Consider the following 15,543-nt stretch of genomic DNA (forward strand, 5'->3'; position numbering starts at 1 on the left):
CCAGAGTCTTCCCCGCCTCGCTCACTCCCGGGATCGGGTCCCGCCGGCAGCCCCGCCTGCCCTCCCGCCTCCCTCGGGGTCCCAGCGCGCGCCTTTACAGCTGCGGGGCTCGCAGCTCCTGAGGACTTGCCAGACCAGCTCCTACCCTTCCTGCACGGCAGGGGGCGGGGCCGCCGATCGCTGGCTCGTGATTGGCCGAAGCAGTGCCTCTCCCCTTCTCCGCCCCCTTCGGAGGGGTGAGAGGTCAGCAGAACGCCGGTAGGCCTGGGCGACAATGGCGGGGCTCTGGGTGGGCGCAGCATCTCTGATCTCGGCGGGACGGCGTGGGCAGCGATCGCCGCATCAGCTGATGCGGAGCGCAGCGCTGTGGACCCTGAAGGTGAGGAGCGACAAGACTCCCCTCGGGCCTGGACTTCACTGGTCTCCCAGGCCCGCTCCGCCTGGCGGTGGCCAGTGCGGGAGAGAGCGCCCGGGTGGCTCCCGGATGGCTCCCGGGCGACATCCGCGGCCCCAATTCCGCGGAGGTCCGGGCCGCTTACTCCCTTCCTTCTGGAGTCCGCGCTGGACTAAGGGCAGAGTAGGCGTCCCTCGCTGCAGCTAGTACTACTCCGAGGATCCTGGGTGGCAGAGGGGCCCGGAGAGTCAGCAGGCATGTTTTCTGCTCTCTCTCTGGGAGTGGCTGACAGCCATCTGGCAGCAATGTACCTGCATTTCTCGTGCAGACGATCTTGTGTCTTTGGGCTCTGGCTTAAGCTTTCCAGGGTGTATTTTTAAGGGTCGTTACAGTTTCCGTTTTCTCTTGCCTCTTTCCTGCTTTGAAGGGACGCTGTGGATTGCAGCAGAAGTGAGTTTCTCTCAAGTTTTAAAGTATAGGATGTCAGGATTGCTACTATCTTTTACATTTGAGTTGAAAGCCTATTTTGATTGCATTACATCCTAGTATACTGTATATGCATCCTGTGAATTTATCTTTTTTCTATGTTCTGTTCAGCCTGAATTTTGTACTGTTCTAAAACACATTTTAAACACATTTTCGCCACTGTTCTGTATGTCCTAGGGTTTCACGGTGGCAGCCTGAACTCATATGTTGGAGTGTTTGTGTGTGGCTGTTAACACTTTTTCTCAACATGGAGTCACTTGTAATTTCTAAGCAAAGACTACCTAGCTTACTTTGTGAATAGGGTTTATTAAGTCACTTGAACAAATTCTTTAAAATGAAGGTCTCCCTGAAAACCACCTGTCATTTGGTTCAGTCTGATTGTTAAACTTCCTTTAAAAAATATTTAAAAAATTGCCACATGACTTGATTTATTGTCACTGAAATTTAGAATTGGACGACACTTTAGAGATGATCTGGCCCGTCCTACTCTTGTAAAGAGGAGGGAACCCAGGTGAGCAATGTGAGAGCTGGAGCTGATCATGGCAATGGAAGTAAGCCTGCACTTGTGTTTCCTTTGTGTCAACGTCAGAATGCTGACAATCAAAGAGCATGATGTTGTTTGTGTCTTGTAATTTTTACCATTCTTTAATCTTTTAATCTTTGTTGGCCACATCAATTTCAGTTGTCAGACTGATGTATTTACATAGGAGGCAGCATGGTGTACTGGAAAGGCATGGTCTTTGGAGTCACACAGATGAAGTGTTGTATTATATTAGACAAGTCACTTAGTTGGGCCTCAGCTTCTTCCTTTCAGCAATTTTTCCAAGAAATCTTTATTGAGTACTTCCTGTGTACCATCTCTAGGGAACAATATCGTTTCTGCTCTCTTAGAAATTTTAGTATATTAGGGAGAGGCAAATAAGTGTAAAATGCTGTTAGAGGAGAAGTCCTGGTGCTGTAAGAAAATGGAATGGAGGGATTTGACCAAGTCGAGATATTGAGCTCTGTGCCCTACATACTGTTATGATACTTTACTTGAATTAATTTATTCAATTCTCACAACAGCAATATAATCCCCATATACAGATGAAGAAATTGAGGTGCATGGTGTTATGTGACTTGCTCAAAACTACAGAACTCGTAAGTGGCAGAGCGAGGATTTGGAACTCTAGGACCTATGCTCTTACTCATACTGCTTGTGTAAAGTAAGGGAGTGTTTTCCTTTAGAAGTGATAACTGAAACAACTTTTGAAGGGCAAAGTGACTTTTCTAGGCAAAGAGAGAGGAGATGAGTGTTATGTATGAGAGAATAACATATACAAAGGTCCTGTGGCTAGAGGGCATGACAAGATAGAAGAACTGAGAAAAGCCTTCTGAGGCTAGATGGTGCTGGGGAGACAGATAGGAGTCAGACCACATTGGGCCTTGTAGCCCATGCTATTAGGTTTGGTCTTTAGCTTACAGCAATGGGAAGCCATTCATGTTGGAGGTAGGAGGGATTACACTGCTGTATTTTAGATTGGAGAGTCTGAGAGAGCAAATTTGTTACTGTACTTACTGTAAATGCACTTATTATACAGTTACTGTATGATATAGAAGCTTTGATTTTTCTTACCTGGTTTCTTCCTTTCAACGTGTTGGCAGTGATTGCATCTTGTCTATTTTTGTGTTCTTAGCACAGTGTTTGACAAAATAGGTGCTGAATGTGTGACGATACTGGTTGGAGTAGAGAGTTATGTTTTGCCAGTAAAGAATTTCACCTGGAGGTGGGAAGAATCTCTGTAGTTCACTATCGCTTTAGGGGAACTTGAGATGCTGCTTAGCTTCTCTCCGTGCTTCTCTTCTGTGAACTTGAAATATGCTCCACTGAGTCTATGTTTGAAGCAGAACCTTTTGAAGATTTTATTCTTCCCGTTTCTTCCTCTACCTCTGCAAACCATTTGGTTGGAAAGCAGACTGCTAATTCTAGACTCTGGTCTAGAGAATTCTAACTATTCTTTTAGCCAGTTAACAGAATTTGTTTGCTTTTGGGGTATATGTAGAGTTCACCTTTTAGCCTTTACTTATTTTTGTTTTGTGTATCAGCTTTTTATTTTAATTTTTTTATTAGTTTCAGGTGTAAAAAACAATGTAATAGTTAGACATTTATACCCTGTGTCAGCTTTTTAAACACATTCTATTTAAATACCCAGTTTTTCCTTTTGTCTACATTTCTCAGTGGCTCCAGCATGTTGGGTTTATGGTAATTGCTACAGTTTTTTGAACTTTTTATGCCTTATATGGTTTTCATATATTACGTCTTATCCACATAACAACTAGGTAAAAAAAAATCCCAATTTTATATAACAGGAAACAAAGCTCAGAGCAGTTAAGTAACTTGTTAAGGATACAGTTGGCTGAGGTAGGATTTGTATTTTGGATGGTATAACTCCAACAACGCATGGCTTTTGTCTCTCATTTGAGTGATGGTCTCATTATATGATGCATCTAAATGCTCGAATGGGTAAGTCTTATGTTCCCTAAAGTCTATGATTTTCTTATCTAGTCATAGGAAGAGATGTATAAGTATTTCTGTATACTTTAAAATTGCCTGGAAGTAAATCTTTCCAACATGCTGATAGATTTCTGATAATCATTGGGGAAAAAAATCTTTTAAGATTATTACAGAAACCAGTTTCTGGTATAATAAAATGCTTATGGACATTTATGTATTTATACATATGCTTTTTGGATTTTATTTTGTTCTTAAGAGGTTCAGAATAGAGGAGTGATTGGTAAAACCCTTTTCTAAAGGGAAAACATGGTGACATTTTTGATCAAGACAGTGAAGGAAATTAGTTGTCTAAATGATTCCTGTATTAAAAAATGGGGGTAGATGAGAGAACAGGGTTGAAAAAGGAAATTTGAGAAGGGTTTTTTTTTTTTTGTAGAAACATAGTGTTTCATTTTAGGTATCTGGAGTTAGATGACTACAAAAGTCATATTGAGTTGCTGGGAAGAAAGAGGGAAACCATTGGCTGGTTTTTGGGTCAGTGATCTGAGGTAAAAGAGTTGGAATAAGTGAACTCTGAGGGATATAGTGGGTAAATTAATACAGTTGGCCCTCTGTATTTAAGAGTTTTGCCATGGATTCAACCAACTATGGATTAAAAAGGTTCAGAAAAAAATACCATAAAGTTCCAAAAAGCGAAACTTGAATTTGCCACATTCTGAACACTACTACACTGAATCCACGTGAACGAAGTGATGTGTAGTCATACTCTTTTGTAGCCTATACGCAAATATAGGCTATATGCAAATACTATACCATTTTATATAAGGGACTTGAGCATCCAAGGTTTTTGTTATCTGTGGGGAATCCTGGAACCAATCACCCATGGATACCAAGGGATTTAATGGAATAAACTCAATCTTATTACCCTAAATTAGGATTTGAAAGGAGGAAGAAGAGACAATAGGATATAAAGGAACAGTTTGAGAGGAGGCAGCATAGCATTCATTCATCCATCCATCCATTTAGCTAGAGATATGGTTATCTATCCATTCAAAAAGTGTTTGTAGGCTGGCCCAGTGGCTCAGGCGGTTGGAGCTCCATGTTTCTAACACCGAAGGCTGCTGGTTCGATTCTCACATGGGCCAGTGGGCTCTCAACCACAAGGTTGCCAGTTCAACTCCTTGACTCCCACAAGAGATGGTGTGCTCTGTCCCCTGCAACTAACAACGGCAACTGGACTTGGAGCTGAACTGTGCCCACCACAACCAAGATTGAAAGGACAGCAACTTAACTTGGAAAAAGTCCTGGAAGTACACATTGTTCCCCAATAAAGCCCTGTTCCCCTTCCCCAATGAAATCTTAAAAAAAAAAAAAAAAAAAAAAAATTATACTTCTCCACTTAAAAAAAAAGTGTTTGTGGAGCATCTACTAACTGCTTAGGATATGCACTGAACAGATCAGAACAAACTAAAACATACTGCTTCACCATGTCCCTGGCCCCTGGCGTAGAGACGTGAGGGAATAAAAATAAAGATTGAAGGAAGAATTTAATCAAGTCTTTGGTCTTTAACGAAAATAATTTCAGTAGTATTGTTTTATATTGAAGATACTCTCCAATAGTTGAAGCAAATATATACTTAAAAAAAATGAGCATATTGTAGGATTTAAAAAAAATAGTTTATATTTATTTTGAATTCCTGTTGACCTTTTCATTAATAAAAATGACCATAAACTGTGATGGGATCAGTATAATAAGATCAAAATAAAAGTGAATTTCAAAAATGTTAGCTCTCTTTATTCGCAGCCATCGTAGGGCGTGCGGCTGACTCTTCCTCGCCATGTCTTCTCACAAGACTTTCAGGATCAAGCGTTTCCTGGCCAAGAAACAAAATCAGAATTGGCCCATTCCCCAATGGATTCGGATGAAAACTGGTAATAAAATCAGGTACAACTCCAAGAGGAGACATTGGAGAAGAACCACGCTGGGTCTATAAGGAATCGCACATGAGATGGCACCACGTGTTTTTGCTGTGTCAGGGTTGCTTGGATCTTAACCGTGGCACTGAAAAAATCGCTACTATCTGAACAGTTGGATGTGTTTTATTGGGAAATTATAGGGAAAATGAGTTTTGTCTTTAATATGTTTCTGCACTAGTAGGTTGGTTCAGTAATAAATATGTGAGGCTTCTAAAAAAAAAATGTTAGAAGATATAGACTCATAATTTCAGTGAGGAAAACTAATACAGCATCCATAGGACATACCCGGTGGCTTACAACAACACAAATTTATTCTCTCACATTTGTGGAGACCAGAAATCTGAAATCAAGTTGCAGCGAACCACACTCCCTTGGAAGGCTCTAGTGAAGACTCCTTCCTTGCCTCTTGGAGCTTGGGGTGGCTCCAGGCATTCTTTGGCTTGTGGCTGTACCACTCTAATCTCTGCCTCTGCCCTCACATAGCCTTCTCTCGTCCTTCTCCCTCTGTGCCCTCTCCTTTTTAAAACATACTTGTCATTGGATTTAGGGCCATGACAGGATCCAGGATGATTTCATCTCGAGATCCTTTAATATATCTACAAAGACCCTTTTTTCAAAAAAGGTCAAATTGACAAGTTCCAGGATATGGACACATCATTTTGGGGCCACCAGTCAATCCAGTATCCCTACTTTGTGTCAGATACTCTTTAGTGCTGGGGCCATAATACTAAACATGTCTGCTTTCATTGTGGTTATATTTGAATAGCGGAGACTGACAGTATTCATATACATAGATAAGGTCAAAGAGTGGTAATTGCTCTGAGAGGGAAAAAAAGATAATGGGATAAAGCGGTGTTGTGGGGTTGGATGGGGGCTACCTAAGGAAACAGGAGTGACATTTCTGAGCATGTGGCATTTGAACAGAAAACTGACCCATTTGCCATGTGACAATCTGGGAGACTAGCTTTCTAAGGGAAGGTCCAGGCAAAAGCTCTGAGGTGAGGTTGAGTTTGGCGTAATTTCATGAAGAGGTGGTGTGGCCAGTGTGGTTGGAGTGGAGTGAATGAGGGCGGAATGTTAGGAGATGAGGAAGGTAAAACAATCACTTTGGAGCTGATGTTAGAAATGTATCCTAATAGAGTCCATTAAAAGTTCTAAACAAAATGGATTTACAAAATTGGAAAGAGTGGATTCAGGGAGACCAGCCGGGAGACCATTGTGGAAGTTCAAGCTAGAGATGGTGGTAACTCGCACTAGCGTGACAGCACTGAAGTTGGTGAGAACTGGTCAGACGTGGGATGTTCTTTGGAACTACAGCCAATAGTACTTGCTGTTGGGTTAGAAGGGACATGTAAGGAAAGAGAGGAACCAAGGACCCTTAAAAGGAAGACACAAAAGGCCACATGTTGTAGGACTCTGTTGACACGAAATGTCTAGCATAGGCAGATATAGAGACAAAAAGTAGATTAGTGGTTGGGAGTGGGGATGGGACTGCTAACAGCTAAGGGGTTTCTTTTTGGGGTGATGAAAAAATGTTCTGGAATCAGATGGTGGTGATAGTTCCACAACTTTGTGAATACGCGTATACTGAAACCACTGAGTTGTATATTTTAAAAGGATGAGTTTTATGGGGTGTGAGTTATATCTCAATTAAAAAAAAAAAATGACCCTGAAGTCACTGACCTAAGCCCCTGAGTGTGGTGTTTTAGAGATTAGGAAGGCTGAAGCATGAAGATCAAGACAATAGTTACATTAAAAAACTTGGATTGAATTTATAACATACAGAGGATGGTTGATCTTATTTGTCATTTGTGGGGTCATGTAATGGGTGTGGGACAGGGGAAGTCCTCGGAAACCACTTTCTCAGGTTGATAGATGATTGTGGGGTTAACTGAAAATGGCAAAGGAGAAAAGAGCTGTGTTCATATTTGATCATCAAATCACCTTCAAATGATTCTCCTTTTTACAGCTGAGGTTAAGTAACTTACCCAAGGTCACACAACAATTCAGTGGTAGATCCGTGATTCAAACTTTGATATAACTTCAGCACCTTTATTATACCATATTAACCAACTTAGTAAAAAAGAGAAAAGGGAAATTTATATGTTTTGGGCACAAAAACTAGTTGGAGCTTCATAATAGTAATGGAAACGAGGAATGCGCTAAGCAATAAAGCTGTTTGTGTCTTACAGTAAAGAGCATTTGTTCATCAGGATAAACAAACCTGTCCTAGCAATTCAATAAGTACCTTCTTTGTTACTCATTTTACAAAAAAAAAAAAAAAAAATGCAGTGATGTTTCCCATCTCACTGGTTGCTGTTAATCTGGCACTTTATGAAAGTTATAGTTGTGTAAAAACAGTTCCGTGGAGGCGGGATAGGTCGGTTTCCTCGAAGCAGAGCCTGAAAAGGGATTTTGTGCAGACAGTGGTCAAGAGAAGAGTGAAGCAAGCAGGACAGAGCTGCGGAGTAAAAGCTAAGCAAGGAAGGCGCCCCAGTTGGAGACTAGCTTCAGTCTCATCCCCTGAGGAACTCTGGAGCAGTGGTTCTCGGCAGCAGCATCATTACTTGGGAACTTGTTAGAAATGCAAGTTTTCCAGCAGCACCCCAGGCCTGCAAGTTAGAAACGGGGTGGGGGGGGTCTGCCGTGTGTTTTAACAAGCCCCCCGGGTGGTGCTGATGCTCAGTGAAGCTTGAGACACATCGCTCTAGATTGTGCACTGATAGAATAATGCGAACTGCAAATGTAGTTTGAAATTATCTACCACTTAAGTAAAAGGTGAAACTAATATTAACCTAATATACTCAAAATATTTCAACATGGAACTTAAAAATTGTTAATGAGGTCTTTTACATTTTTTCTCCTGGGTATTAAGTCTTCCAGTGTGATGTGTATTTTACACTCGGAGCACATTGGGATTTGAATTGTCACATTTTAAGTACTCAGTAGCTGCATGTGGCTGGTGGCAGCCACGTTGGACAGCCAGTTGTGAAGCACAGATTGCACTACCAGATTGGTCCCATGTTGAGGCGAGGGGGTCGGCCTTTGGAACCCCATGTTAGTCAGTCATTGGACTTGAGAATGGGGGCTGAGCGAGGGGGAGCTCCCTGGCTTGATGCAGAACCTCAGTCTGATTGAAGCAAACGGGCCAGACTAGGAAGTAGGTGTGAGCCACTGCCTAATTACTTAATTACCCCTGCGATGGGACCCTGTGCTGACTGGTGAAGAGGCTTTGGATGGGCACCAATAGCATGGGCTGCAGGGCGGGGAGGAATGGCCTGGTAGAAGAGCCATGGTGGGACAGTGAAGTTTCAGAGTTGACGTGTATAGTTTCCTGGTGCTCTGGCTTACTACGGAGGCAGAGCCTGATAATCGTGACATTGGACCCCCTCCCTCAAATACTGGGTGTTCAGCCTCACTTTTAACAGAAGGTCTTGGTAAAAAGTTGAAGATTAGGATATCCGGCTACCGTGTTTCCCCGAAAATAAGACCGGATCTTATATGAAGTTTTGCTCCAAGAAACGCAAATTAGGGCTTATGTTCAGAAGATGTCATCCTGAAAAATCATGCTAGTGCTTATTTTCCGGTTAGGTCTTATTTTCGAGGAAACATGGTAGTGAGGTCCTGAGGACTAAATACATAGTTAATGTCTATTTGAAAGAAAAAGCTGTGCTTAATTAAGTGAAAAAACCTGACTTCGATTAGTGTTTTCAGAGGGCGTTCCCTCAAAAGGTCCCTCTGGGTTTGTTGAAAAGCTGAAATAAGTACTCAGCAGATGCTCCCTAGCTCTGCGTAATGAAATGTGGAAGAGAGGATCTTTACCTGGACACTTTGAAGTTGAAGCACTAACCAAGGTTTAGTTTTATTTTGGTAAGATCATTTTATGGCTCTTTTGACTCAGTTTTGAAGATAGTTTCTTATTCAAAGCAGAGTGCATCTTGATAAGGAATTAACCTGTTAACAGAATGGTTTTACTGTTATTCACTTGAATCCACTGTGGATATGTTGAGAGCAACCGTAGTTTTTGCAGATCTAGTGTTGAAATTGTTCTTTAAGATAATCGCTACTGAATTTTACCAGTTTTGGCTGTGCACATGAGGTCAAGTTTAGAATGTGAAAGTAGGTTCTATTTTAGTTTAGAGAAGGATATTCGTTTCTCCATTTCCAATGGCTGGAAGCAGGTATCTAGTTTGTCTAAAAGCTGTATATTTCACCCTTTGTTTGTTAAAAAAGCTTAGATGACTTTGTATGCTTATTCTAGTATAGCAAAACCATGCTAGCATTTTATACATTCTCATTTAATCCTCATAGCTTCCTATGTCCTAGATAAGTACTGTTATTACACCCAGTTTATATATGAGGAAATGTCCTGTATATTTAAGAAATTCTGAGCCAACATTGGAACCCAGGTCAAAATCTGTCTGAGGCTAGAGCAGAACTCTTAATTACTACATTATTACTCTAAAGGTAACTCCCAATGGTCTGGTATGATTTTAGGAAAGAAGGGGATTTTTCCTGCATAATTAGGTTTAGTTTTTGTGTATAATACCTTACATTTCTTTGGTGCTTTACAGTTTATAAAGTCTCCTTTAATCCTTTTAACAAGTCTGTAGGAAAGCAGGGGAGATGTCATCACCTACATTTTATAGGTGGAAACAGGAGTCCAGAGAAATGATTTGCTCAATGTTGCATAGCTATGGAGCAGTAGAGCAAAGAGTTCACCCAGGTCTTGTGACTCTGAAGGTCATGCTACTTCCCATGTGTTAGCAGGCATTTCCTTTCTAAGTGTGGAAAATATAGGAAATCTTTATTCTTGCAGAAGATAACTAATGCAGTATGTTATTGGGAAGTCATTTTGCATATGCTGACCTTTCTCCTTTTGACTATGATAGGCTAAATAGTCTTTATAAATGGAGTTGATTAAAGTTTTCTCTAGAACTCCCATTGCTAGGAAGTGTCTTAAAAGAATTTTGGACTGGGCTTGTAGCCAGTTATATGCTTAACGAAGAATAATAAACATAATTCTGTGTATAAGTCCAAATTAGAAGATTTCTGCCAACTTATTCCCTGCAGGGGAAAAAAAATTATGTTGTAGTTCTACAAAACTGTCTGATTTTTGACCTATATTCTTTATAACTTTGAATTTCCATGAAAGTCCACTAGGAGTAAACAGGAACAAAGAGAGTGTTTATGGGGCTAACTACAAACCAATCCATACTCACTGTGGGAAAGGCCCAAGCCCTTGTTTCTCCTTAGTACTTGTTCTGCTCTTACAGTTTTGTCTGCTTGTACCATTTTCACTTCTAGTTACCTGGCTGACCAGGGACATCCATGGTTTTTAAAAGTTTGGACCAGATTATCACCAATTCACATGTGTACAAAGCTGTATGCTTTCTTTTTTGATAATGGTGGTAAAATATAGTCCCCAAGATCTTCAGAACCAAGTATTTTTAAATACTAATAAGATTCCAAAAAGGTTCTGATCAATTAGGTATAGTGCTACATGGTTTCCTACATTTTGGCCAGGTGTAACTTATAACAGAGTTGGTTTAGTTTTAAGAATTGTGTGGCATAGATGTTTTATGTTATTCGTAGTTTCCTGACAGGAAACGTAGTATACATTGAGTCAGCCAACCCAACATTTCTTAGAACTTGGTGGCTTAGACATTTCTGAATCGTTCTGGGATTCAGAAATCTCCTGTTGGATGAAGTGTAACTCAGTCTATTCTTCATGAGCCCATCTAGTAGAATCCTGAGGTTTTTATTCCAAAGGTATCCTAGAAACCTAATGTGTAATTCATATTTATTAGAATCTATGTACAGCTGACCCTTGAACAACACAGGTTTGAACCGCACAGGTCCTTATACGTGGAGCTTTTTGCAAGAAATATAGTTGTCCCTTTGTATGGCGGTTTCAAAGCTGAGGATCCAACCAACCGTGCATTGAAAACAGTCTTTTGGCATTCGCACCGCAGATGGAAAACGTCTTAGGTTGGCTGAATACATGGATGCGAGGGCCCACAGTGGAGTCAAAACTTAAACGCGGATTTTCAACAGTGCAGGGTTGGACATCCCTAACCCCTGTGCTGTTCCAATATCAGCTGTCATTAGCTCTATTTCCACCACGTAGCGCTGCGTGGTTTTTTTTTTCTTCTGTTTTTTTTGTTATTCTCAGAGTAGTTCAGCAGTAAGTGAAATCCGTGCCTCTATCTTCTTGGCCCACACGTTCGGTTGGGATTAACTGCATATCCTTCAACAATCATCAAATGCTTGCATATGTTAGATACCCTTTTACTAAGCTTTGTTTTTTTGAATAATAGTGGTTTAGGTTAATAAGGGACCCTAGAGAGAAGTCATCTAAGCTTGAATTTCTTAGAGAGCAAAGGTGTTTAAAAGTGGTTTGCTCCAGTTGTAGAAATAGTGTCAGGCTGAGCTAGGATTAGAATTGAGGTTTCTTGACTTCCTCTCCTAGAGTTCTTTCCCAGGTGGTATGGTGCTTTTGGAAGTGTTCCCTTCCCCAGACCTAAACGCCACTGTTTATTCTTTCTCCAAAGCTGATTAGAATACTTAAAATGTCTGTCCCAGATTGTGTTTTGTCTATGGAAGACTCACAGTTGATTTTTTTCCACCAGGAATCAGTTATACTCTTTATTTGTTAGTGATTAAAGACATATGTATGATTTTGCCTTTTGTGAAAGGATGTGTTGACATATTCCCACAACAGACCATTATGTACCTTACAGTATTAGAGAAAAAGTGGAAACTACTTTGTGTTCCATTTTATTACATTGCTAGGAAGCTGGTACGCTCTACGCTTTCTAGTGTAAATGTCGTGGTGCTACCTTGCAGCAGTATAAATGTGAGAAATTTCGAGGTAGCTTTTGTCTCTCATTCCTAATTTTTCTGTATTGGCTAAGGCTGTCAACATAAGACATGCTTTTTAGGGGAAGGAATATTCTTTATCCTAGTAAGTTGGATGTAAGAGTAAAGTTGCTAAATTATAGCTATACTGCTGAAGGCAGTGGAAGACTGAATTTTTATTTGAACACATACGGAATGGTCCGATCCTCTTAGTACACTGTAGTTTTTTCACCCCAAACCATATCTTTTCATAGACATTAGTGTTAATGTGGGAGGTGCCACTATTTTTATCTTAAAATAAAAAATAACTTCAGAATGCTTTTAACAGGCCTATGTTTAAATCTTGTAACCATTACAGCCTAGCCCTGTGACTTGTGAAAAATTAAAATTCTTGAGACTCAGTTTTCTTATTTTTACAATAACGGCTAATACTCTTGAACTCAGGTATGCGTGCAGGGATACGAGAGTAAGTTTTGCTCTTTAAAAGGACAGAGTAATAGTTTTCTTCCCATGCTCAGTTCATTGTTCACTAGTCTTTTACTTGGTAGTGTAGGCTTGATTTTGTAAAATGTGTCTTTTGTATCTATTATCTTCACTTTTATGTAAAGGTTACATTTTGTAATTTGGGAATTGATATTTTAAAAAATAATTGTATAAATCCTTGAGTTCATTTAAAAATGTTGCTACAAAAACATTGAACTTTTTTGAGTTGTTATCCTCTTAGAAAGTTCTAGGAGGTAGTAGTTTTGCTTACCCCCTCCTTTTTGGGTCTGGCTTTATCAGTGACTATTGGGTAAATTGTTTTCCTAAACCTTGCCTATAATTTTTATTAGTGATTATTCTTAATGTTTTAAGTCCTTAAGGTATGCTTTCCCCACAAACATTTATAAACAATGAATTAGAAGTGAACTTGGTTACCTGATTTCTATTAGTATTACCTTTTCCCTTTTATCTGCCAAACCGCTTTTGTACCAGAAAAAAAATAAGAAACCATGTTCAAGACATCAGCAAATAAAAATTGATTTATTTTCTGGTCACTTAAAATGGAAGCTGCTTGAAAGCCAAGACTTGTTTTATGTTATATAAAGTTCTGTGTGGTATGTGACATTCTTATTCTGCCATGATCAGAAAGAAAGACCTGTCTTCACATTTTATTTGATTCATTGACTTTTATTATATTTTTCTGGAAATTGTTATGATGCCTTTGGTTTCTCTTGCATGCTAAGGGGATGTCTGTGGTTATGATTTACCTTCCATAGTTGTGGCATGTTGCTTAGAACTATATATATTGATTAATAAAACATTTTAGCTAGAAGCATACTGGAAGCATTACTGTGAAGAAATGTTTTTGAAAACCCATTCAAATACCTGTAATTTATTTCATTTTTTTTTCTCTGTAGCATGTTTCACACTGTTCAAGACAGCACTTGATAGTGTCCCGTAATCTCTGTTCAGCGGGATATGATTCTAATGAAAAAGTAAGTATTTTGAAAAACTTTCCACAGCCAAGGTTTAGTGGTTTTGCTTTCTTGTCCCCACACTGTGTTCAGTGGACAGATTAAATTTTATTAATGCTGTGTAATGATTTTTTGCTTTAACATAGGTTTTGTATTATAGGTGTTCAATCTTTGTTCCTTTTTTCATTGTGGGCCACAACCTGAGTCTTTAATTTTGTATTTGTATCTATACCAAAAATTGAATACTTTTACAATGATTGCCTTGTTTTTAGCAGAATAACTAATATAGTGTTCTTAAAGTTGAGAGATTTTTGATTAAACTATTGTTTTTTCCATTTACTTAATATTTACAATATTTGTTTTGATTGAAGGCAATTATGTGTATTGTAAATTTTGGGACAAGGGAATTCCAATTAAAATCCTAATATATGATAATGTTTGAGGCTTGTAATAGAGATAAAGGAACTAGAAGTGGTGATTAGAGATAAAACATGATTTACTGTGACAAAGGCATCAAAGAGGGTAGGAGAAGAATTTTGGTTGAGATGGTTCCAGTTGAATTTCATGAAAGTAGAACTGATATGAATGATTGACAGTGAAATAGCCGAGATGCCTTCTAACTCATCTGTTGAAGTAAACGAGTAAACGAAACTACTCAGATCTAGAGAAAGAAAAGGTCTACGTCATTACAGTTAATAGAAATATAATGTGGACACTGTTACAGGGCATATGTATAATTAAAAATTTTCTAATAACCACATAAATAAAAAGAAACAGATGAAATTAATAATATATTTTAACTCAGTATCTAAAATGTTATTTCAACATATAATCAACATAAAAAGTATCAATGAGAATGAGATACTTTACTTTTTTTTTTTTTTTGGTACCAAGTCTTTTAAATCCAGTGTATAATTTACACTTCTGGCACATCTCAATTTGATTAGCCACGTTTGAAGTGTTCAGTGGTCTCGTGTGGCTAGTGGTTAGTTTATTGGACGGCACAGGTCCAGAGGAATTAGCTATGATAAACTCCCTGTTATGAAATCTATAGTTTAATATAAAAGCTTCAGCATAGACAGTATGCCTTGGGGTGCATGTGTGTATGTACATTTCTGCGCACATGTGTTCAGTTCCCATTTAGAGCTAATCAGCTTTCCTAATTGGGAACACTGTAGAAGTGGTTAGCTAGCATTTATTTAAGAGGCCACGTTCAAGGGTGGGGTGGGGAGGGGAAATACTTCAAGCGGTTCAGACATCTTTCTCCTGTAAACATCAATAGCCTTTCTCATTAGCATAGTAGGTGTTAGAAATGGGCTCTTACTGATGACATTAGTGGTATTCATGATATGTGTTTTGGCTATTATAGAAATTCTCAGCCCCTGAATTAGAGGTCTATAACAACCTAGCTGGCCTTTCATTCTTTACTTTTAAGGATAGAACCTAAGCTTGATTCCTATGTGAAATAGGCATGTGTTCTGCCACTGGGTTAGGGATTCTTGTTAACCTGATTCTGACAATATGGTTAGTCAAATCAGAATAGTGATGCATTTGCTTCAGGTAAAGCTTTCATGCAGACTGTTGGGGCATTACAAAGTGTAGGAAATTGAGACTTCCTTGAGCTTATCCAGCAGATTTTAAGATTGTTATGTCTATTAGTAAATGTATATGTGTGGCAGAGTTTGGTTTGAGACTTATTTTCTCTACAACCTCATAGGTTACAGGAATAGCCAACTGGCTTATCGCATTGGTGGTCATTGGTAATTACTAAAGATAAATAAATGTGTATAACTATCTTGGTTTAGGACATTTTAAAGAGAGTCTCCTTCCCTTAGAATCCACTAAGCAGGTGCATATTTTTTCGTAAATATCTG

The 15,543-nt window shown here is 39.3% G+C and overlaps 2 protein-coding genes across 2 annotated transcripts in view; both read left to right on the plus strand.

The window, feature by feature from the left end:
• The first annotated feature begins 231 nt into the window (after window positions 1-231).
• The window catches only part of PCCA (propionyl-CoA carboxylase subunit alpha), a 341,190-nt gene continuing 325,878 nt past the window's right edge, over window positions 232-15,543 (plus strand). The window contains exons 1-2 of the mRNA XM_033104125.1: window positions 232-379; window positions 13,613-13,690. Of these exons, the coding sequence (XP_032960016.1) occupies window positions 275-379; window positions 13,613-13,690 (183 nt within the window). The 5' untranslated portion in view covers window positions 232-274. The remainder of the gene's footprint in view (window positions 380-13,612; window positions 13,691-15,543) is intronic.
• Window positions 5,213-5,451, plus strand: LOC117021262 (60S ribosomal protein L39-like). The gene has a single exon (XM_033104124.1). The coding sequence runs from the start codon at window positions 5,213-5,215 to the stop codon at window positions 5,366-5,368; it is 156 nt and encodes a 51-aa protein (XP_032960015.1). The 3' UTR covers window positions 5,369-5,451.

The sequence above is a fragment of the Rhinolophus ferrumequinum genome, chromosome 4 (assembly GCF_004115265.2).
Source record: "Rhinolophus ferrumequinum isolate MPI-CBG mRhiFer1 chromosome 4, mRhiFer1_v1.p, whole genome shotgun sequence".
NCBI classification, from domain to species: Eukaryota; Metazoa; Chordata; class Mammalia; order Chiroptera; family Rhinolophidae; genus Rhinolophus; species Rhinolophus ferrumequinum.